This window comes from Peromyscus leucopus, chromosome 6 (genome assembly GCF_004664715.2).
Source record: "Peromyscus leucopus breed LL Stock chromosome 6, UCI_PerLeu_2.1, whole genome shotgun sequence".
Taxonomy (NCBI): domain Eukaryota; kingdom Metazoa; phylum Chordata; class Mammalia; order Rodentia; family Cricetidae; genus Peromyscus; species Peromyscus leucopus.
Genome location: NC_051068.1, coordinates 90510608 through 90535846, shown reverse-complemented (window position 1 = coordinate 90535846; position 25239 = coordinate 90510608). Strand labels below are relative to the sequence as shown.

At 38.9% G+C, this 25239-nt stretch overlaps 1 protein-coding gene across 3 annotated transcripts in view; it reads left to right on the top strand.

The window, feature by feature from the left end:
- The window catches only part of Agl (amylo-alpha-1, 6-glucosidase, 4-alpha-glucanotransferase), a 64528-nt gene that overhangs the window by 18482 nt on the left and 20807 nt on the right, over nt 1–25239 (top strand). For all 3 annotated transcript variants that reach the window (XM_028890175.2, XM_028890176.2, XM_037207040.1), the window contains exons 4-21: nt 74–240; nt 1076–1279; nt 3553–3734; nt 3870–3981; nt 4344–4467; nt 4949–5051; nt 5140–5237; nt 6482–6621; nt 8425–8612; nt 10847–10970; nt 15224–15387; nt 15638–15739; nt 15835–15990; nt 16106–16256; nt 17895–18019; nt 18107–18219; nt 18550–18684; nt 21654–21784. In XM_028890175.2, coding sequence (XP_028746008.1) covers nt 74–240; nt 1076–1279; nt 3553–3734; nt 3870–3981; nt 4344–4467; nt 4949–5051; nt 5140–5237; nt 6482–6621; nt 8425–8612; nt 10847–10970; nt 15224–15387; nt 15638–15739; nt 15835–15990; nt 16106–16256; nt 17895–18019; nt 18107–18219; nt 18550–18684; nt 21654–21784 — 2519 coding nt within the window. The remainder of the gene's footprint in view (nt 1–73; nt 241–1075; nt 1280–3552; nt 3735–3869; nt 3982–4343; nt 4468–4948; nt 5052–5139; nt 5238–6481; nt 6622–8424; nt 8613–10846; nt 10971–15223; nt 15388–15637; nt 15740–15834; nt 15991–16105; nt 16257–17894; nt 18020–18106; nt 18220–18549; nt 18685–21653; nt 21785–25239) is intronic.

Sequence of the window (25239 nt, the reverse complement as noted above, 5' to 3'; positions counted from 1 at the left end):
CCAGATAGAATCAAACTGAATTAATGCTTTTTCTCTCTAACTAACTAAATATGTTTTGTTTATTTTTCCTTAGAAGTGAGAAAAGTGGAGGAGGTTACATAGTCGTGGATCCTGTTTTACGTGTTGGAGCTGATAACCACGTGTTACCCCTGGACTGTGTTACTCTCCAGACATATTTAGCAAAGTGTTTAGGACCCTTTGATGAATGGGAAAGCCGACTAAGGGTTGCAAAGGAATCAGGTAGTGTTCAGTTTGTTTTCTTTTTCTTTTCTTCATTTTAAAACTAAACAGAGTTGCTATGATACAGGTCTCAAAGGCTTTCCTTCTCCTTTAATATTGATTACTAATGTAGTGAGAAAAATAAAATCTACAGCTTCTACAGATACCAGGTTCTGTGGATCAGGTTAACAAAGGGAGGCACTCGGTCATAAAGTAAAACGATTATCATTTGTAAGATTTTATTTGGCACATGAAAGTTAGTAATAAAGCTATTAAAATATGAAGGAGAATGTGTCATCACATATGATTTTAATTAGCCAATATTGATTATCCCTTTTCTATATAAAAGTCATATGCTGCCTCACATGCCGAGAATAAAATGAAACTCAGTTGTGTTTCCCCTGAAGTAAGGTAGAGTCGCACCAGCATTCTAGTGTCGTGCTAAATATTCTGCGAAGAAGGGATGAGAGTTTCATTGGCATAGCTATGCTGAATGCAAGTCCCATGGACATTTAAAGTGTTCCACTGTGTACGGCATTTTGTGCATGCCGCTCTGTGCTGTCCGCAATGACAGGTGAACCTGCTAAGAGCTAAGCACCGTGGTGATGGCTATCAAATAGCTTATGTCATTACCCACTTCTCATGGATGAGGACAGTGATAGCCTGAAGGCCGAAGTGGATTTGCTGACAGTCTGTTGTGGTAGAGCTAGGACTTGAACCCTAGCCATCGGTTCCTTTTCTACCGGCATGTCTGTCTTACTGTTGATGAGAAAGCTCACGTTTATGCCTTGCTTAGTTAGCTTCAGGGTGATCTGTTTGCCTTTTCATGTGGTGGTCTGTGTTTTCTTACTTGTAGGTTACAACATGATTCACTTCACCCCACTGCAGACTCTTGGACTGTCTAGGTCATGCTACTCCCTTGCTGATCAGCTAGAATTAAATCCTGACTTTTCAAGACCTAATAAAAGATATTCCTGGAATGATGTTGGGCAGCTAGTAGACAAACTAAAAAAGGAGTGGAATATTCTTTGTATTACGGATGTTGTCTACAATCATACTGGTATGCACTTCAGTGATTTCAGTGTGAATACTACATTCTTACTGTTTTGTTTATTAATATTTTCGTTTGATTTTAAATTGTTATTGTTAGTGGTATTCTGCAATCTGAGGAATTGAACACTGGACCTCATATACGCTAAAAAAAAAAAAGAAGCTGTCTGCCACTTAGGCATGTTCCTGGCCATTATATAACATTAATTCTAAAGATCAAAAAAAAAACAATTAAGAGGCCTTTGATTTTTAAAACCATTTTATAGAATAATGTCAGTGTTAGGTTGTTAGATGAGCGTATAATCAACATGAAAGTACTTTGCATGTGATACTTATAGAAATAAGAGAATGAGCATAAGAGGGACCTAGACATTTGTTTCCACCTGAATATAAGTACTTTTCTGACTGACAAGGGGGTTCTGTACAGCAGGAGCCCTTGTTCTGTACACACACATTTAAAAATATAATGCTGAGCATGGTAGGTATGCCAGCAATCCCAGCACTTGGGAGGCAGAGGTGGGGGAGTCACTGTGAGTTCAAGACCAGCCTGGGCTACACATTGAGTTGCAGACCAACCAGAAGGGCTGTATTATGAGACTCTATCCCCAACAACAGCACTCATTATTGAAGAGAAAATTATTGATAAATCCTCAAAGTCAAATCCTTTACGTGATAAAAGAGTGTAGTTGGACATCTAAAGTACTAAAAAGAGTAAAGCTACATAGACGTGTTGTTTTCCTGACCGCCATCCTCTATAGAGGTATTTGTTCCCCTTACCTGCCCAAGCAGCTTGCCTGGCCTCATGGGGCCTGTGGCCCTGGCCTTCCATTTTAATCCCATGTGCCTTACAAGGATCCACTGTGTGTACCTCAGTGTGGACAGTTTGGAAACCACTGCTTTACACATGTCAACAGTGGAAATTCTGGATAGAGCAGTTTTAAGGTATAGCTGTTTCATAAAGTCTTTCCTAAGTAGCCATAGAAATTATGAAGATACTTAAAAGCGCATATGTGTGTGTGTGTGTGTGTGTGTGTGTGTGTGTATTTCATGACTGTTGGTAATAATCTCTAATAGTAATGGCAAACAAAGTTGGATGTTTAAAAAGATACATTCAGGCTGGGCAGTAGTGGCGCATGATTTTAATCCTAGCACTCAGGAGGCAGAGGCAGGCGGATCTCTGTGAGTTTGTAGGCCAGACTGGTCTACAGAGAGTGATCCAGGACAGCCAAGGCTACACAGAGGAACCCTCTCTCAAAAACTAAGCAAAAAAATACATTCCAAAATGTGATGTTTCTACATGTACTTTGGAACCAGGCTTCAAAGTCTACGGTGCAAACTTTGTATTTCAGTAACTCCATATTCACCACCTGAAAACTGGCAGTGTTGGTAATGACTTGGACACCTATAACATTCACATCTAGACCTCATAGACACAAAGCTACAAATAGTGAGGATAGAATACTGCTTAGGCAGTGGCTCATTAAGACACTTCATAAGAAATTGTATTTATTCCTTTCAGAAGACAGGCATTCCAAGATGAGTGTTCGATCAGCCACGATGGTGAGCCAGGTTCTTCCGGGTTGCTCCATCATCTCCTACACTTCACTTCCAATGTTTAATCAAATATGGCTGCTCTGGCTCCTGTTGCCACACTTAGTGGAGATGAAAAGTCAAATGTTTAAAGACACGAGCTAGTGTAATGTTGCTCTGCCCACAATGCATCACATAGGATTTTGTCTCTGGTCACACCTAGCTACACAGGAGACTTGCAGTATAGTGTTTGGTTTTTGTTTGTTTTTGTTTTTGAGACAGGGTCTCACTTTGTAGCCCAGGCTGGCCTGGAATTCACTGTGTAGACCAGGCTAAGCATCAAACTTGTGGTAAACCTTCCTTAGCCTCCCAAATGCTGGAGTTATAAATATAAGCAACCAAGCCGTGCGGTGGTGGTACACACCTTTAGTCCCAGCTCAGGAGGCAGGGGCAAGCAGATCTCTGAGTTTGAGGTAGCCTGGGCTGCAGAGCAAGTTCCAGGCAGGGTGACACAGAAAAACCCTGTCTTGAAAAATCACTAAATAAGTAAATTCAAGCCACCATGCCTTGCTCGGTTTAACTTTTATTATCAGATCTGTGTTGTTAGTGTATCCTGTTTTTATCTGTTTATTTATTGTAGGTACAAATAAACACTGAGTAAATAAGTTACTTACTAAATAACAATAAACTAGAAATAATAGTGATTATAAAGTCCAGTTTGACTACAAGATGTGTTCTTCCCTTTTCTTTAAGCTACTAATAGTAAGTGGATCCACGACCATCCGGAATCTGCATATAATCTAGTTAATTCTCCACACTTGAAACCTGCCTGGGTCCTAGACAGAGCACTTTGGCATTTCTCCTGTGATGTGGCAGATGGGAAGTACAGAGAAAAAGGAGTCCCCGCTTTAATTGAAAATGATCACCACATGAATGTAAGTGTGTGTAGAAGACCACCCACAAACTTTCAAAGAGCAAATTAACTGTACATTAGTGGAAATGGGTATAATATGGAGAAAGGAATGTGCTCAGATACATTTTATATTGTTTTTAACATTGAAATTTTTCAGTGCATTCGGAAAATAATTTGGGAGGACATTTTCCCAAGGATTCAGCTCTGGGAGTTTTTCCAAGTAGATGTTCACAAAGCAGTTGAACAATTTAGAACACTTCTCATTCAAGGTAAAGGCTTTAAACTAGGTTGTCCCTATTGCTTTTTAAGACATTTAAGGTTACTCTTAAAGGGAAGACTCTTTCTCTGTAGTTAGCATCATTATTAAATCTTTATGGATAATGTTTGTGGGATATTTACAATACAAAACTCCAATTGTTCTTGGCAAAGTGATGCGTGCCTTTAATCTCAGCACTCGGGAGGGAGAAGCACATTTGTGTGTAAGTAGGAGGGGGAGGGAGGAAGGAAATAGTCCTGTTAACTTTTTGTTTTATTTTCTATGAAATAGTTATATACTGAAAAATTGAAAAAGTGACCGTTACAATCTTCTGTGGATGTTTGCATTTAAAATACCGTTATTTCTTTCTTTCAGAAAACAGGAGAGTAACTAAACCTGATCCAAAGGAACATCTTAAAATTATTCAGGACCCTGAATACAGACGGCTCGGCTGTGCTGTCGATATGAGCGTCGCACTGGCGACTTTTGTACCACATGAGTACGTTATACTTTTCCCCGGTAATGTTACTCATCAACACTGATGCTGTTCATGAAAACCTTCATAGAAAATGAATAAAGGAAGGGTCGGTGAGGCGACTCAGTAGGTAAAGGCGCTTGCTGACCACTTGAAACTGATCCTCAGAAGAAGAAAGTCCACTCTGGAAAGCTGCCCTTTGACCCCCACACACATGCTGTGCACACACACACACACACACACAACTTCTGCATACTTAATAAGTAATAAATGTGAAATGTTTTTAAAATAAAATGAAGCCATCTGCTCTGTTTTTACAATTTCCATACCTGACCTTTCTACATTCTCTGTGTCAGGCCATCCTGCTAAACGTGAAGTTAAAGCTTTCACAACTGGAAAAGCTCCTCAGTCCTGATGACCATGTTTAAGATTTCTGTGACACTTGTTGGGAAGTGTTCAAGTCCGGGTTTTGAAAGCACTAAAGCTTGTTTCCTCTGTCTGCTAGCGCCGGGCCAGCTGCAATTGAAGAGTGCTGTGGCTGGTTCCGGAAGAGACTTGAGGAGTTGAATGCAGAGAAGCGCCACCTCACCAGCTGCCACCAGGAACAGGTCCGACAGCTCTGAATCGCTGCTTTTCTTTGAGTCTGAGTCCCTGTCGTTTTTCACCGGCATTGTAACGTAATTCACTGTTTTCTAGGCCGTTAATTGTCTCTTGGGAAACGTGTTTTATGAACGACTGGCTGGCCATGGCCCTAAACTAGGACCCGTCACTAGAAAACATCCTTTAGTTACCAGGTATACATTCTGTTTTAAAAAATGTCCTCTTGATGATAATAAAAGTTGAGAGCATTTAACTTTTCAACTTGACCTAATATTTCTTTTTCTTCAATACAGTAAATTGAAATAGAAGTTCTGGTTCAGAAATAGGCTTATTACTGATTAATTTTCATAGACAAGTCTTCAATTAGAAAAACTGTCAGCAGTTTGAACCAAATTACATTTATTTATGTTGGTATTTCTGGAGAACTGCATATTTAATGTCAGTCTGTTTTCTGTTGCTAAAACAGAATGCCCAAGATTGGGTCATTTATAAAGAAAGTGAGTTTAATGTGGTTCAGGGTCCACCGGCCAGGAAGTCTAAGAACATGGCAGCAGGATCTGCCCATTTTCTGACCAGGGGGGCTGTCTCAGTTCATGGCAGGAAGATGACAGGCAAGGGGGTGAGATGGAAGACACAAAACACAAGGTGGCTTCTGAAATCCACCATCATGATAACTGAAGAGAAAGATGCTAATCCACTCACGAGGGTGTCCTGCCCAGAACCAGGACCCCTGTCACTGGGCTCCATCTCCCAGCACCACCACACTAAGGAATTAAGGCTCCATGCCTGGTGTGGTGGCACATGTCTGCAGTCCCACAGCATGGAAGCAGAGACAGGAGAAGTCCAAGCTCAGGTTCCCTGTGCTGGAAAGTGAGGCTGTGTCTAAAGAAGGGGAGGGCAAAGGAGTTGAGGTTCCAGTGCGTGAACTTGTGGAAACACTGTACGAAGAGCACTCAGCAGTAGTAACTTCAGAGCTGCTGGGAGAGAGCAAGCACCTCCTCCTTACATAAGACCTGCAGCGTCAGGGCTAGAGGGTGGCTCAGCATGTAAGAGCACTTGCTGCTCCTGCCAGGACCTGGGTTCAGGTCCCAGCTTCTGCTTGGTGGAACCACCCATAACTCCAGCTCCACACATGCATTGTCCTCTTCTGCCCCCATGGCCACCAAACATACACACAGTGCACTCAGTATGTTCAGACAAAACACTTATCTACAAAATAAAATCAATCAACCTTTTATAAAGCACACAGTGTATGTTGGGCAGCTAAAGGGTAGGAAGTGCTCAGTGGTTTCCCTATAATTCTATGACGTTGTGAAGGTTATTTAATGTTAGCTACTCTTCAATTTTTTCATGTTAGTTCAAGTTTTTAATGTTGCTCCTTTTCATTCTCTTTCCGGAGTTTCTTTGTGTGGACCTTCTTTTAATTCTCTCTTCCTAGGTATTTTACTTTCCCCTTTGAAGAAATGGCCTTATCCACAGAAGAGTCCATGATGCAGCTCCCAGATAAAGCTTGCTTCCTGATGGCACACAATGGATGGGTGATGGGCGATGATCCCCTTCGCAATTTCGCTGAGCCAGGTCCCTGACTTGTCACTTCTCTCTAGATAGGAAACGAGCTTGTGGAAGGCTCAAACCGGGATCTGTTTTATTGGTTGTTTTTGTTTTTACAGTGGGTTCTTGGCTTTTAAACTGTTTGGCTAGAGATATCAGAAATGCATCAGTTTGAGAGTGAACCTGTCTCCTTCACCCGGCCTCTCATTTTCTCAAGCTGTTATGTGTCTGTTTCATATAGCGTCAGTCTACTTAGGATTCAGTTAAAGCAGAATATTCTATTACTTTTTTTTAATGTGTATGGATGTTTTGCCTGCGTGTATATATGTGTAACACATGCATGCAGTGCCCACAGAGGCCGTCAGGTGCCCTGGGATTGAATTTATAGATAGTTGTGAGCCACCATGTGGGTGGTGGGAGTAGAACCCAGGTCCTCTGGAATAGTAGCCAGGACTCTCTCTCTTTTTTTTTTTTTTTTTTTTTTTTTTTGTTTTTTAAGATTTATTATGTATACAGTGTTTTGCCTGCATGTATGCCTGCAGGCCAGAAGAGGGTGCCAGATCTCATTTCAGATGGTTGTGAGCCACCATGTGGTTGCTGGGAATTGAACTCAGGAACTCTGAGAGAGCAGCCACCTCTTAACTTCTGAGCCACCTCTCTAGCCCCTAGCCAGACTCTTAATCACTGAGTCATCTCTCCAGCCCCTCCACTGCATTTTAAAAAATAAGTTAGAAACCACTTTTGTTAGACTGCATTGTTGTAAGATGTTTTCACTTATTGGCCAGGGAAGTTAAGTTAACTGGAAAGGTAAGCTAGAGACAGTCATCCTCAGAGTCCTTCCTCCTCGTTCTTAGAATCTTCTCTGCAGCTTCTTCACTGGAGGAAACCCATTGCTGTATTTTTTCCCCCAGAATTTCAGGGCTAAGACTATTTTAGTAACATTACGGTTAATTTAAAAATTGTATTTATCTTTAAAGAATATAGTTTTGAGTTAAGGTTTTTCTGTCTCCCCTTTTCTGGTAAGTCTAAAGGAAAAAAGCCATTCTGCTGTATACCATTGTTTTAATATACCTGTTGCTAAAAGGGGTGGTGAGGAGAATTTAAGGGTAGAGATGGAGCTTTAAAAATTTATGTAAAACTTTGGGACATGGTGTCATGCACCTTTAATGCTAACTCTGGGGAGGCAGGAGCAGGCGGATCTGTGAGTTCATGGCCAGCCTGGTCTAGAGTGAGTTCCAGGAACTTGCTCACAGTCCTCTCTCAAAAGAAGAACTAAAGTTTTAAAAACAGAATGATATCACTGTAAATGTTTCTCCTTAAGAAAGAGCTTGAACTTTGTGTATTGAGCTTACATCTTAAGAGGGACTCTAAAGCTGGAACTTTTTACAGAATAGTTATGAGCTAAAATTGGTGTCTTAAAACTTCCTTCATCCTATGCCATTTTACTTTTTCCCCCCAAAGTGTTGGGAGTTCAACCCAGTGCCTTTTACATACATAAGTGCTGTACACCTGGGCTTTCTTCTCATCCTCATTTTAGATGTAATTTTATCCAGGAGACTGGAGAAACGGCTCACCAGTTTAGAGCAATTCCAGTTCCAGATAATCAGCCACCCTCTTCTGGCCCCTGAGAGCACCAAGCGCATACATGATATACAGACATACTTGCAGGCAAAACACCCATACACATAAGATAACATCATAATTAATTTTTTAAATTTAGCCAGAATATCATTTCTGGAAGAAATAACAGTTTGAAAACAGCATTGTTTCCTTGGGATAGTTGTTGTCATCCAGTTTCATGCACCACTGAAGGCAATTGTTCTTTTACAGGCTCAGAGGTTTATCTAAGGAGAGAACTGATTTGCTGGGGTGACAGTGTTAAGTTGCGCTATGGGAATAAGCCAGAGGACTGTCCTTATCTGTGGGCACACATGAAGAAATACACCGAGATAACTGCCACTTATTTCCAGGGAGTGCGTCTTGACAACTGCCACTCTACACCTCTTCACGTGGCTGAGGTACGAACAACTCCTTTTCCTTGACAAAAGAAGTATAGTGACATCTGGTAGCTTCCTGAAGTTCCTGCCACACAGGTCTAGTCTGCTCTTATACATTGCTGTTGATTCAGTAGTAATATTTGACACAATACAGCTTATCTAATTCTAACAACCTGGTTTTGTTTTTGATTTTCTGAGACAGGATTTCACTGTGTAGCCCTAGTTGTCCTGGGATTGGTTCTGTAGATCAGACTGGCCTCAACTCAGAGATCCACCTGCCTCTGCCTCCATAGTGCTGAGATTAAAGATGTGTACCACCATGCCCAGCCTCTAACAATCTTTTGATATAACTGTTATAGAATACTAGGCTATAAAATGTTTAGTAAGTTAGTTTTTAAATTTAGAAAAAAATCATAATTTTATGTAATAATATGCATGATAACTTTATTGACATTATGTAAAATACTAAGGTGTCTTTTAGGTTGTTTCCAATATATATTATAAATGTAAAGTTGAATAGCATATTATACATTATAGTGATTACTCAACTTTGGCTTTTGTTTTCATTTTAGGGGTACGTGGGCATTGCACATTGCAGTACTATGTTCTGTTCTGAGCTATAACTCCTAGCCTTTATAATGGACATTTAAACACTAACACTGTGGCATATTAAAGCTAATTTGAGCCTCATTGATTCAATTTTAATCAGTCACCTTTAGAAACATAAATGAAAGCTAACTGTAATCTGTTCTTTGGGCTTTTGAGCAATGTCAGTATTTACACTACCTCATATAAAATTTAGTAGTTTTTAAAGTGGCCGTTCATGAAAATATGTACTTATAAGCCTAGTTTAGTGGCTCATGCCTTTAATCCCAGCACTGGAAGGCAGAGAGGCAGGTGATCTCTGTGAGTCTGAGGCAGAGGCAGGTGATCTCTGTGAGTCTGAGGCAGAGGCAGATGATCTCTGTGAGTTTGAGGCAGAGGCAGGTGATCTCTGTGAGTTTGAGGCCAGCCTGGTCTACAGAGTGAGATCCAGGACAGCCAGGGCTACATAGAGAGACCCTGTCTCAAAAAATGAAAAGAAAAAATTCTTATATAAAAAAACATTAACTTGTTTAGTTCACATTTTCTCTGTGTGTGTATGTGTATGTGTTTTTGTGATTCCAGATGGTTTTAATGGAAGGGATTTGATAGGAAACATTAACCAGGCTGGTAGAACATTGTTTACCTTTAAAAATTAAGCAGAGAGTCTTTTTCAGCTGTGCTTTTAGCAACAGTAAAAAGCCATATTTGTACCATTGCTATAATGTTATATAGCAAATTAAATTTTATTTTGTTTTTGGTTTTTTGTAAGATTTATTTATTTATCATATAGACAGTGTTCTGCCTGCATGTATCCCTGCAGGTCAGAAGAGGGCACCAGATCTCATTACAGATGGTTGTGAGCCACCATGTGGTTGCTGGGAAATGAACTCAGGACCTCTGGAAGAGCAGCCAGTGCTCTTAACCTCTGAGCCATCTTTCCGACCCGCAAATTACATTGTAAATGGCAAAGTCCTCTAGGATCTGCTTCTTAGCTAGTAGAGTTGCAGGTATTTTACTAACCTCTGCATAAGAATTCCTTCAGAAAAAATTGGTAACAATCGGATTATTAACCACTATTTTCTGTTTCTCTGGTAAATCAGTAGCACCAATGGTACATATGCATTACACGTGTGCACGCGCGTGTGTACACACACACACACACACACACACACACACACACACACACACGCACATGTAGAAGTAGTAAGGTGCTGGCATTTGTTGTCATCTACAGGATGCGTTTAGCCTAACCTTTACTGAATAATTCACCATCAGATATATCAGTTCTGACTTAATTAGCCCCCCAGAGATTAATAATCTTATTAGAGGTATTAAAACCAAATAAAAACAGGGGAAGTCTGGCAGAATTGCAGTGTCACAGGCTGTGTTTTAATGACACTAACATTTTCTTTTTTTTCTCTTTCCTTCCCCTCTGTCCCTGTGTCTACAAACCTAATCTTCTTTTCACTGTTGTTCTCTCTAAACCCTCGGGCCCCCACGGGTGCTGATCGTTCCTGGTGTCTCTCATGTGCACGTCCAACTTCATTTGGTACTTCCTTTTGTGTCCCCTTGTACCTGTCTCATGTCAAATCCACACCTAGTCCTGTCCCTCCCTCCCTCTCCGTCCTGCTCTCTTCTCTCTTTTACATTTGTGACTATGCTTTTTGCAGTACATGCTGGATGCTGCTAGAAAATTACAGCCCAATCTTTATGTAGTGGCTGAGCTGTTCACAGGAAGCGAAGAGCTGGACAATATCTTTGTTACTAGACTGGGCATCAGTTCCTTAATAAGAGGTAGGCTCACTGAAGTCCATTTCCTATCTTAGATTGTAAACAGATGTTTCCTATCCCAACCGCCTGTTCCCCAGTACCCAGCGACCTCTTCCTAAATTACCATACAGAAGCTTATATTAATTATAAATGTTCGCCTGATAGCTCAGGCTTATTACTAACTAGCTCTTATATTTTAAGTTAACCCATATTTCTGTTTATGCTTTGCTACATGGTGGTACCATTATTAGCATGGCATGTTCATCTACTCCCTCTGTGACTCCTGACTCTGCCCATTTCCTTCACATCATCATTAGTTTGGTTGCCCTGCCTATACTTCCTGCCTGGCTACTGGCCAGTTAGCATTTTATTAAACCAATTCAAGTGACAAATCTTTACCGTGTACAAGAGGATAGTTCCATAGCATTTCCCCCTTTTGTCTAATTAAAAAGAAGGTTTTTAACCTTAACATAGATTATAAAAATTATGTGAGATTATATACAACAAAAAATGGTTATCAAGTAAGAATTACAGTTACAGTGTCCAGTCTATCTGTATTTGGCAAAATCAGAGAAAATACCTAATTATCTATCTTATCTTGGTGAGCCTAAATTTTTGTGTCTATTTAACTAAGGAAAACTATAACTATAACCATTTAGTCTTCAACTCCATCAAAGACCCCAGAAGGGTGAAATATTACATACTGACAGGGACATCAGTCTGCCTAGACAATCACCCAAGGTTCCTCTGTAACATTGGGTCATCCTCTTTGGCCTACAGGCCTAGCATATCTTACAGACTTTACTGTGAAACAGGAAATTCTGAAGGACTGTCCTACCTTGTCTTTTTTTTTTTTTTTTTAAAGATTTATTTATTTATTATGTATACAGTGTTCTGCCTGCACGCCAGAGAGGGCACCAGATCCCATTACAGATGGTTGTGAGCCACCATGTGGTTGCTGGGAATTGAACTCAGGACCTCTGGAAGAACAGCCAGGGCTCTTAACCTCTGAGCCATCTCTCCAGCCCCTACCTTGTCTTGGCAAAGTTATGCAGTCACTTTCTTTTGTGTCCTTCTGTCCACTTTGAACAATAACTGTCAGCAATTGAGGCATGGCCAGTTTCTTTGCCCATATGGCTAGCTTTTGCCATAAAGAAAACAAACTCCATATGAAGTTTCTTTGATGCCAATCATCTTCTCTGAAGTAGATTGTTGCTGCCAGGAGCAGACATGTCTCGCTGTTGTGAAAGACCTTAGGTTATTAAATATATTAAATTCCATATTCTGTAAGTCTTTGAAGTGTTTGAAGATCATCTATCTAAATATATGTGTGTGACCTTGAAAACATACCTAACATGACTATAAGTTTGACTATTATAGATGACTATTAATCTATATTTCTTAATTATATATTATATTTTTAAATGAGCTGCATAAACATAATACCCTAAACTAGAGTAGAAATATACATACAGTATAACAAAATTAACTTTAAATTTGGAACAATAAACTAAAATCAATACCAATGTAAAATATTCTGAGAGTAATAGCTTTTTTATGGATTAAAGTAGATTCAGTAATCTACCCTTTTATCCTGTCATTTCTGTATCCCCCTTTTTTCTTTTGAGAATGAGATCCCTGAATCTAATCTCCTTTGTTCAGCTTTTTTCCTGACCATTACCAATAACAACTTGTAACCAACCCCCCTAAACAATGAAAAACATTTGTAACCAATATTTTGGGAATGCGGGTATAGTTCTCTAGACTACTTCCTGCTGATTGGGGGTGCTGATAATCTTTGAGGGACCCTGAGAAAATTTAGGATAATGATTAAGTCTTGGCTAGAGTTGTCTGTGAGCCTGGATCATCTCAGCCAGCAGCCTTGAAGCTGTTCTGGATGCAGAACTCAGAGGAAACTGCAACAGAGGTGCTCTGAAATGATGGATCATCTGGGCTATCAGTTCCCATCAGAGATTTTTCAGGGGGTCTTTCTTGATCAGACCTGATTTTTCTTAACCCAGAATGAATCCAGAGCCTCCCTGTAGAAATAAAAGCAGAACCTCTTTCCAAGAGTAACAGATCTTTTGACTTAAATTTTGAAGTCAAGATATTTTTAAAATATATAGGTTGATTTAATCTACCAGTTTCCATAATCAAAGGTCTCTTAGCAGCCAAAAATTTTAAAGACAACATATTAATATACGTAATCCAGACTCTCTGTTTATTTTCCATCTTTACATGGCTTATTATATTTTTTATTACTCTATTTCTTTTTTAAGGCCTTTTTCTACCCTTTTTCTTTTCTTTCCCAAGCCTATATGTATATTTAAACACACTGTAAATCGTTTAGAGGGTTTTTGTTGTTGTTGTTTGGGGTTTTTTTGGTCTTAATCTGTCTTTACTACATATCTCTATCTTTTGCTGACCACATGAATCTTTAAACTGCTAAGAGGCATGGCTAGGACCAAAGTGGTGGCTTTAGTGGCTGGCTCTGCCCCATTCTTTGGTTCTGAGAGCCTAGCTTCACTGTGGAGGTACCAGCAAGCCACATTTATTGCCCTAACTCTGAGAAGTTTCTGGGTTCACACTGCCACCAAGTAGTATGCCACCCACTACCCACAAATACCATTTAAGCGTTTGGTAGCAGGACCTCTTAAAAGAGCTGTATGGTTTTTGCTGCTAACGCTGAGTCAGAAAACCATCTCTTAAAGGAGCCATGCCTCTATTCACTCTCAGCAAACAAGAGCCCACTGGAGAAAAAGCAGTTACCAAGAAGTCAAATTTGACTCTATTTTTATGTGTTTGGAATCCTTTTTTAAGCTTTGTTAGGTTTTATGTGGAAATTTTGGCCACAAGTTGGAACACCATATGTAAAGGGATCTTTCCTGTCCAGACAGCCTATTCCCAAATACCCTGGAGCTACTTCCCAAATTACCACACAGAAGCTTATATTAATTATAAATGCTCAGCCAATAGCTCAGGCTTATTACTAATTAGCTCTTACATTTTTTTTTTTTTTTTTTTTTTGGTTTTTCGAGACAGGGTTTCTCTGTGTAGCTTTGCGCCTTTCCTGGGACTCACTTGGTAGCCCAGGCTGGCCTCGAACTCACAGAGATCCGCCTGCCTCTGCCTCCCGAGTGCTGGGATTAAAGGCGTGCGCCACCACTGCCCGGCTAGCTCTTACATTTTAAGTTAACCCATATTTCTATTTATGCTTTGCCACATTGCGGTACCTTTATTAACATGGCATGTTCATCTCCTGTTCCCTCTGCATCTGGCTGGCAACTCCTGACTCTGCCCATCTCCTTCCCATCATCTTTAGTTTGGTGGCCCCGCCTATACTTTCCTGCCTGGCTATTGGCCAATCAGCATTTGATTAAACCAGTTTGGTGACAAATCTTTACAGTGTTCAAGAGGATTGTTCCATAGCATGAGATGCTTTGCTTTTGTTTAAGTGGATTACAATGCATGTAATAGCCCTTATATGTAATACCTAATATAACTGAGTTTCATTTTAACAGGTAAAATTTCTAGTTTGTACTAAGATACTTAATTTCAAACAGTAAGACCAGTGAGGCCAGGTATGATGGTTTACACCTGTAATCTCACCACTTAGGAGACTGAGGCAAGAAGATCACATGTTTAGGGCCAGCTTGGGCTACATAAGTTACAGGTTAGCCTAGGATACATTTTTTGAGATCCTGTCTCAAAAAATAAAAGGAAAGAAAGCTGGTGAGATGACTCAGTGAGTGAAGATGCTTGTCCCCAAACCAGGTGATCTGAGTTAGGTCCCCAGAGCCCACGTGGTAGAAGGGGACAGCAGACTCCTGAAAGTTGTCCTCTGACTTGTACACATATGGTGGCACCTGTGCACACACCAAAGTAATTAATTGATTTGAAAGGGCGAGTGAGAAAGGGAGAGAGGTAGGTGTGGTAAGTTACTCACTCAAAAACAGAACCGTATTTGTATATTTTGAAAATACACAAATCTGTTTTAACCTACTACTATATGATGCATTTTTTAGATATTTATTTCCATAGATTTAATAATCAGCATCCCAGTGAACAGCTATTGATCCTTTTTTTTCTACTCAAGTTGTTTCTCCAGTTAAATTGTAGTTAAGTGTTGGCCACTTGGAGTTGGTGACATTTGCTTAATGACTTAGCCCGACTTTTAATAACGTTGATATGCCTTGGAAGTCATCATGAGCAGAATCTAACCTTCTCTTGGACATTGTGAGAAACAGGGTTATTAAACTGCTCTGTTGTGTCTGCAGAGGCAATGAGTGCATATAACAGTCATGAAGAGGGCCGATTAGTGTACCGATACGGCGGGGAACCTGTCGGGTCCTTTGTGCAGCCCTGTTTGAGGCCTCTGATGCCAGCTATCGCGCATGCCCTGTTTATGGACATTACCCACGACAATGAGTGTCCAATTGTGGTAAGCATCAACCTGTTTCTGGTACTGCCTGATGTTGCTAAATGTTTCAATATTTAGCCTTCTGGTGCTTGATGGCAGTGATATCCACTTAACTTTTTAAGTATTGAAATGCCTTGATTTTGAAGTGTTTTGTTGTTTTGAAACAAATCCCGTGCCTTACAGAGTGTGTCTGTACTTGTTCTTGGCTGATGGAGTGTGCATGTCACTTCACATTTGAAGGAACGTGAATTTCTGCTTTCTTCTTTTCTAGCACAGATCAGCCTACGATGCTCTTCCAAGTACCACGATTGTCTCCATGGCGTGTTGTGCTAGTGGAAGTACAAGAGGCTATGACGAGCTAGTGCCCCACCAGGTGTGTTGAATCCACATGACCAGCAGCACTGGTCATTTTTATCCACGTTGTCATTGTCATTAACATGTACATGTGACCAAGCTTTACCTCTTCAGATTTCAGTGGTCGCTGAAGAACGATTTTATACTAAATGGAATCCTGGGACGTCGCCGTCAAATGCAGGAGATGTTAATGTTCAGAGTGGGATTATTGCAGCCAGATGTGCCATCAATAGACTCCATCAAGAGCTGGGAGCCAAGGGTTTCATTCAAGTAAGAAATGAAATTTTAAAAATTGCCCTCTGGACTTTGCATTTCAAAGGAAGACCTTGTGGACTGAGCCCGTGTGTCCAGACGCGGCTCTGAGCCAGTTTCTCCCACTTCGCAGGTGTTCGTGGACCAAGTGGACGAAGACATAGTGGCGGTAACAAGGCACTCACCCAGCATCCACCAGTCGGTTGTCGCTGTGTCCAGGACTGCTTTTAGGAATCCCAAGACTTCATTTTACAGCAAAGAAGTGCCTCAAATGTGCATCCCTGGTAATCTAACCCAGCACTGGTGGAGTTACATCACGAAGTTCTGTTAGCACATTGTTTTCCTGTGTCATATACGACATGTAAACTAGTTCAGAAAAGAACTTAGATGGAGCAATTCCACTGCATGGAACAAAATATAGACAAAAAAATTCCTGAACATTAACATCATTTGAGTTGTGAATTACTTTTGTTTGTATTTTAATGTATTCCTTTTTTTCCTAATACATATAAACATGTGTTTCCTTGTACTATGGTAACATATGTGTCTGTGTTTCCATTTTGCATGTGCATAACATATATACACATACTATATATGCATATATACACACCTGTGTGTTTTTAAAAGGCAAATATTAAGACTGCTCATAACTTATCCTCATCTACCATCCTAAGCCTTCTGTCTGTCTGGCATTCAGCCAAGTAGATATTTTTATTATCTTCTTACCCACTGATACATGATTATTTATAGCCTTCAAGGACTGAAGTCCTGTCTCTAAGTATATAGTCTGTCTATCTTTGACATTTATATGTCCCTGAGATCTTCCTTATTGTTGGTTGACTTTTTGCTAGCTGTCTACATTTTACTCCTTACTATTTTAGATAGGATAGTATAACACAGCATACTCCTACACAAATAGCAACTGCTTGTTAATTGAATGAAAAGTTAAAAAAAAGCATTCTGTGTGTGTGTCTGTGTGTCTATGTATTTGTGTGTGTATTTTTTTAAGCTGACAGGAACATAGTCATACAGGCTAGCCCTGGACTTACAGGTGCTGTTCTTTCTCAGCCTCCTAAGTTGCTAGGATTACAGATTCGCACATCCATGCCCAGCCCATATTCTATATTTCTTTTTCTTTTCTTTTTTTTTTTTTTTTGTTTTTTTCAAGACAGGGTTTCTCTGTGTAGCTTTGCACCTTTCCTGGATCTCGCTCTGTAGACCAGGCTAGCCTTGAACTCACAGAGATCCACCTGCCTCTGCCTCCTGAGTGCTAGGATTAAAGGCGTGCGCCACCACCGCCCAGCCATATTCTATATTTCTTGCTAGTTGCTAAATATCTATGGCTTCAACTTTTAAAAATTGTCAACCTGGCTAGACAGTGGTGGTGCAAGCCTTTAATCCCAGCACTGGGGAGGTAGAGGCAGGCAGGGTTCTGTGAGTTAGAGGCCATCCTGGTCTACAGAATGAGTTCCGGGATAGCCAAGGCTACACAGTGAAACCCTATCTCAAAAAAAAAAAAAAAAAAAAAAAAAAAATTTGTCAACCTAAAGAATTTTAGGGTTAAATATTCATTACCTGCTTTAGTGATCTGATTTGGTCTTTGCTAATATCTTACTTAGTTTCCCTTTTGTTTATTTAGTATTTTTTGGTATTGGGTGTTACACCAGTGTATCACAAGTGCCAAGCATACATTGCACCACTGACCTACACTGCCAGCTCCATATTATCTTAGAGAACACAGTACTGTCTCAGGATTTGTGTTGATCCTGATCATTCTCAGAACATTCCCATTATCCACTTCACTAAATGGTAATTTCATCTCTTGTTGTGTGAGTACTTGATCTTTAAAGAGTCTCTCTCCTAACACTAAATTTTGAATGTACATTAGAGTAGTTTTTGTTAAAATGTTTATATTTTCCTAGGCAAAATTGAAGAAGTAGTTCTTGAAGCTAGAACAGTTGAGAGGAATACAAAACCGTATAAAAAAGATGAGAGTTCAATCAATGGGATGCCGAATGTGTCGGTGGAACTCAGAGAGCACATCCAGGTATTTGGGGTTCTGGTTTTCACTGTGCTTAATATTTTAAGAAATTTAAATTAGTTAATGAATGGATTTTTTTGTATCTTTTTCAAGCTTCATGAAAGTAAAATTGTCAAACAAGCTGGAGTTTCTACAAAGGGTCCCAATGAATATATTCAGGAAATAGAATTTGAAAATCTATCACCAGGAAGTGTTATCATATTCAGGTATGTTAATTAAAGTTCAAATGGTTGACTTTACTTATATTGTAAGTATTTTGGGGGGTCTGGAGCGGTTAAGAGTACTTCCTGATATTGTAGAGGACCTGGCTCAGTTCCCAGAGCCATGTCAGGTGGCTCACAACCACCAATGCCTCCAGTTCCAGAGGATCTGATGTGTTCTTCTGCTCTCTCTGGGCACCTGCACACATTCAATTTGTACACACAGAGGCACATAACATTTTTTTAAAAATCTAGAAAAAAATAGTTTGTGTATCTTGTTAAGTTTGAATAAACTAAGTTACCTGTTGTTATTTTTTTTTAATCAACATTATTCAGAGTTAGTCTTGATCCACATGCTCAAGTTGCTGTTGGAATTCTTCGAAATCACCTGACCCAGTTCAGCTCTCTATTTAAATCTGGAAGCCTTGCTGTTGACAACTCAAATCCTATATTAAAAACCCCCTTCGCTTCGTAAGTATTCCCTATTTTATAGATCTACCACCTCAACAATGATGCGCTACCCCTAGCCTGATCTGGGCAGTTTAAAGTGTGCTTTCTCTCCTTGCTACTACTCAAAGTGTGGTCTGTAGGCCATTGATGTCAGCATCAGCCACTGTTAACATTTCAGTCTATCACTTCATCATTTGTGCGTGTGCTCACCTGTTCACCTTTTCATGCTTATATATTCTTTCTCTATAGATTCTATATATATATATAGAACATATATATGCACATGCATGATTTTTCTGATCTCTCTAAGATTTAGTTGCATACATTATACTATTTACCATATCATTTTTAATGTCAACATATTATTGTTTTATATATATAGCAATGTCATAATAAATTTAGTTATTATGCACTCTGAGATATCTAGAGTGCTTCTAATTATTCCTTGTTATGTGTATCTTGGTACCCTGATTTTTGCTAAGCTTTTAAATATTCCTTTGCTGTGTGGTACCACATAGTGCTGAAGAATATCCATTTTAGACCTGAGTTTAGGTAAAGCTTCACACTGTCAGCATGATCTTGGCCAAGTTATGTAGAATTTTCTGGACAGTGGAACTAATAGTAGTATTTACCTCTTAAGATTAAACAGGATAAAACATGGAAAACATGTGACACCATGCCTGTCATCTGATAGCTGCTTAGCATGTTTGCTATCACTGGCACTAAGTTAAATTTCTAGAAATAGAGTTTGAGGTTAGAATGTATCACATATTTGGAGTTTTTAATCCATTCTGTAAAGTAACCTCTGGAAAGATTATATCAATGAGCATGTTCAACTTTATGTAAGAGTTTCATCTTTGCCACTAATGAATATATATTATTATAATGTTATATTTAAGAGCATAAAATATGCAGCATTCAGTAGGCAGAGGCAAGAGGATCCTGTAAGTTCAAGGCCAGTGTGGTCTACATAGAGTTCCAGACTAGCCAGGAATACTTAGTGAGACTGTCTCTAAAACATCAACAAAAAATAGAGCATAAGTTGGGTTTGAATTCTATTTCAGACTCTGATGAGCTGTGAGTAGACCTGGTTAGGGTTATAACTCAGTTGGTAGAATACTTTCTTAGCATGCACAAATCCCAGGATTTGTTCCCTAGTGCCACATGGTAGTTTACACCTATTGGCAGTTCCTGTCAGGTTACTGGATAAATTAAGGTCAGCTGTTTGAAAACCTTAGGCTCTTTCTCTGTAACATTAAAATGCAATGTTGAGATTGGTTCTCCTTTAAATTCCTCTATCTGTGTCTGAATATCTCTCTGATCTTTTTTAATAAGCTTTTCTAAGACTTGTATCTTGCTTGGCACTCATATCAGCCAAATTGGCACTTATATAAACCAACTTTTTTAGCGATAAAATAAGAATGATCAAACCAATAATGTTTATAATTGACATTACATCAATCCCATCTAAGTTAATTATCCTCTCATTTAATTGTTCTATTTTCAAACCATCTAGTGTATTATCAGAGAGAGACCAAACTCCTTCCATTGTAATAGTGCTTCCCATTTTTTTTACATTTTATAAAATCTTTATTGACAAATAATTCACATAGTATACAATTTGCCTGTTTGCACAATTTGATAGACTTTAGTCCAGCATCCTCATATAGGGCCATGACACCATCACCACTTTTTATTTTAGAACATCACTGTCTTCAATTTCATACACACATACAATGTGTGGTGATTACATTCCACCTTATTTTTTTTAATGAACATAATATTTGCAATTGTAACCATTTTTAAGTTCATAATTCAGTGGCATGAATTATATTCAAGATATTAATTACACTCATGATATTCATTAATTATACTAATGATATTAATTACATTTGTGGTATTCATTGATTACATTCGCAGTAGCCATTCAGTAACTGTATTTATGATATTCATTAATTACATTAATTGTATTGATTTATTACATTCATGATATTATATCCTGATACTACTATCCGTTTGTGGGGCTTTTCCATCACACAAAACAAAAATTCTGTACTTAGGAAATCATTGCTCTATATTCCTTTCTTCTCCCTCTTGAGATAACGTCTAATCTTTCTCTCTCTATGAATTTGTATATTCTATATATTTCATATAATACAATTCTATAGCATTTGTCCTTTTATTTGAATGTAAAAACATTTTATGTACACCACAGGAGAAATAATACACAGATATCTTAAACATAAAATCAGGTTATAATTCAAAAGTCCAGGGTTATTTGAAACTGGAAAATATTTTCTCTGTAGAAAATAGTAAAAATGATAACATTTCCCAAAAAGCCCTTTTAAGCATTTAACAGCTCTTGCTGCTCTTGCAGAGTTCGGTTCCCAGGACCCATGTTAGGTGGCTCACAACTGCTAGTGGTGCAGCTTGAGGGGATCCAACGCCCACTTTGGCCTCCATAGGCTCCTGCATACACATGCACATACACACACAGACACATAGATGAAACTCTTTATTGTTGGCTGCCTCTGGGTTTATTAACTTAGTTTAGGAGTGACATTAGCTCTTATTTAATTTCTACCACATGTTGCCCCTTAATTATTACTTGTGATATGGTATGATAGTATATGTTTACTTAAATGCTGAGTTCCTAGAATATATATGTACTAATTAGGTTTTATTGTCAACTTGATATAGCTAGAGTCACCTGCAGAAAGGGCACCTCAGTTGAGGAAATCCCTAGAACAGATTGGCCTGGGGACCAAGTATTCAAATATACACGCCTATGGGGGTCCTTCTTATTCAAACCACCACACCGCCTCTAATCGGTTTTGGTCAGAGTGTTTTATTATAGCGGCAGAAAAGTAACTAGAATGATGTATTTCTAAGACATTTAGTATTTATAGTGCAGATTTTTTTTTTGCTTTTATTTTACGTAAATGAAACATCAGTGTATTTATTAATCACCTTTATTTTCTAATTCTTAGCATTGCCTCTAAATTGACTTTGGCTGAGCTAAATCAGGTGCTTTACCGATGTGAATCAGAAGAACAGGAAGATGGTGGAGGTTGTTACAACATACCAAACTGGTCATCCCTTAAGTATGCAGGACTTCAAGGTAGGTATAAGGACAAAGCTTTGTTTGTTTGTTTCTTTCTTTCTTTAGTGGTCATCTTCATAGAAATAAGAATATAAACCTAGAATATGGACAACTGAGTTCAAATTATAACTTATGGCTCCTTGTTGATTGACCATTAGTGAGTAGCATAACATTTCTAACTCCAATTTCTGCCTCACTAAAGTATGAATACTAGAAGCAGGCATGTGATAATGCCTGCTTTAGTTTTTTAGATTATTTTAAGAGTGTGAGTGTTTTGCTTGCATGTATGTATGCATACATGTGCATGCCTTTTGCCTGCAAAAGCTGTAGAAGGTATTAGATTCCCCTATCAATGGGTGCTAGGTATTTGAGCCCCTAGAATTGGAGTTACAGTGGATTTTTGCCATGTGGATGCTGGGAACTGAACTCTTATCTTCTGCAAGAGCATCAAGTGGTCTTAACTACTGAGCCACCTCTGGTGTACAGTTACAGTTTCGGTACATGAGAGGCAGAAGTAGGTGGATCTCCACAAGTTCAATGCCTGATTGTTCTACATAGTGAGTCCCAGGCCAGCCAGGCCTGTCTCAAACAAAACAAAACAAAAAAGTATTAATAATAGCCGAGCATGGTGGAACAAGACTGTAAACCCAACTACTCAGGAGGCTAAAACAGGGCAGTTGAGAATTTGAGGCCACCTGTCCTATAAGGGGAACCTTGTTTCAAGAGGAAAAAAAAACTGTAATGTTACTTAATTAAATGAGATCATTCATATAAAATACACTGTGACAAAGTATTCTGTCAGTGAGTGCTCCCTAAAAATGCTAGTTCTGTGTCTTTGCTTAAGGACATTCATTTCTCTTAAACATTAACCTCAATAAATATTTCTTGTCTTGGTTTATTATATAACAAGAAACAATATCCTAGACATTGAGTTTTAGACATGCTATGCTACTTTTGAAAAGTCAAATGAGTCTGACTAAGTTGTAAATATTTGTAAGTTGTAAATAAAATATTTAATTGGAAAATTTTTGCTGCATATTTGCTTTTTCCTATATAGTTAAAATATATAGAGTGTTTATAGAGCTACCATATGAGCCTGATATAAAATAGGGATTTTAACTTAGGATCTACATATGAAAGAAAGCATGCAATATTCTGGGTGAGTCTAACTTATTTTACCTAACGTGATGCTTTCTGGTTCCATGTCCTTTCCTTCCAGTGACGTAATTTCCATTGTGTGTAATTAACCACTTTTCCTGTCTTGGCTCTTGTGATTAGTGCCCTAGTGCATGTGCATATGCAGTCTCTGTGGGGTGCTGACTTAAGATTCCTTCCATTGTGAACCCAAGAGTGGTTTGTGTCTGGATCATAAGGTAGTTCTAGTCCTAGTGTTTTCAGGAGGCCCCACACTGATATTCATATTAACTGTATCAGTTTACATTCCCATTAGTAATAGCAAGTGAAGGGTTCCCTCCCCAGACCCCCACATCCTTGCCAGCATTTGTTGTTTATTTTCTATTTTAAATTAATTTTATGTATTATTGTGTAAGTATGAGTGTGGGCACATGCATGCCCTTTACCACCTGGTCCATTTCCCTGGCCCTGTTGTCTGTTTTCATGATAACAGCCATTCTGATCAAAATGAGATGGAATTTCAATGTAATTTTAATCTGCATTTCCATCATGGCCAAGTCTGAGCTTTCTTTAAAGACCACCTTATGGGCTGGAGCAATGGTGAAGAGCACTGGCTGTTCTTCAGAAGACCTGGAGCTCAATCCCCTGCACCTACATGGTAGCTCATAGCCATCTGTAACTCCAGTCTCAGAGGATTGGATGCCACACGCACTGCAGACGCGTGCTCTACATATTTATATTCAGGCGAATATTCATATACATAATATAAAAGTGAATAGTCCAAAAGATATTTTAAGACCACCTTATTTCTTATATCTTCTATATATCCCTTTTTTATTTTTATTTTTGGACAGAGTGTCTCATGTAGCCTAGGCTGGCCCCAAAGACACTATTTTGCTAAGGATAACCTTAAACTCCTGACCCTCCTACCTCTACTCTTAAATGCTGGGATTACATGCATGTATGACCACAGCTAGCTTTATAAAGCCTTTCTTAGTTATTGCTTATCATAGTAATTTCTTTGTCCTCAGAATGACACTTGTATTTAGTTCCTGTATTTCTTATTAGGTCTTTGGAAAATATTACCTTAGGCTGGAAATTAGTCTATTTTGTGCATGTGAATGTTTTCACTGTGGTTAAGAAACAAACCCCAGCTGATGGATCTCTGTGAATCTAAGGCTAGCCTGGTGTACAAGTGAGTTTCAGGACAGAAAAAGCTACATAGTGAGACCCTGTTTGGAAAAAAAAGAAAAAAAAAAAAACAAAGACAAGGAGCCAGGCTTTAAAATTAGATCCCCTACACTGACCAGCTATATAACCCTTGTAGATAAACTCGCCATGGGTCAGTTTCCTCACCATAATCATGGACCACAAGGGGTTGTGATCAGGATTACAACAGCTCATATTCATAAAATACATAGACCTGATTTCAGGTGACCTATGCCCTCTTCTGGCTTCCCTGTGCACTGTATTTATATACCACATCTCACACACACACACACACAAATAAAAGTAGAAAACTTCTTAAAGTATGTTACCAGTTTTAAGCTAAACAGCTCCTTTTTTGTCCTTTTTCTGGTTCTTTGCTAATTCTCTTATGTGTTTCTTGAAATGACTCAGCTCATTCTTTTTAAATAAAATTGCTCTTATCTGATTTGTTTTTACTTTATGTCAGTCATTCACAGTTTGGGCAGCCCAGAGCATTTTCCTAGCAGACTGTTAATAACAGCCATAAGTTAAATCAGATTCAGCCACTGTGTTGACCTTTTGAACAAATTACATTCCCCAGTTCTTACAATACACTGTGTTCTGTTATTTTGGAATCCAGGAAATTTTTTTTCATGGTTTTGCTCCAGATTCTCAACAGCCAGTTAGTTATCTGTGGTTTCTTATGTTCACTTTGACATACTATATCCTTTTAATCTCCATAGTTACCACCCAGTGCTTTCTCTAAACCAGCTAGCCAGTTTTCTACCCTCTTGTTACCTCCTGTGCAAGCCATTGCATCCCACTGGTCTCTGTCAGCTCTGTTTTCTGAAACTGTTTTCATTGTCATTCCATAATTCAGCACCAGCTCCAGCAAATGCTGAGCAGCGATCCCCTTCCCTGAAAATACTGGGACATAGGTAGGACGTCTACAACGAGATTTAATCTGCCTTGTCCATTTTGTTTTGAAAGTTATGTTTCCCAAGGAGAATTACAAACTCCTTGAGGGAAAAAACCTTACATCTTAAATTCATTGTTTTTAATTTTTCAAAACATGCCACATGTTGTAAAATTCAGTAAATCCTAACTCTAATTTAGTTACAATGAAGCCAGTGGAGTCAAATACTGTGTTA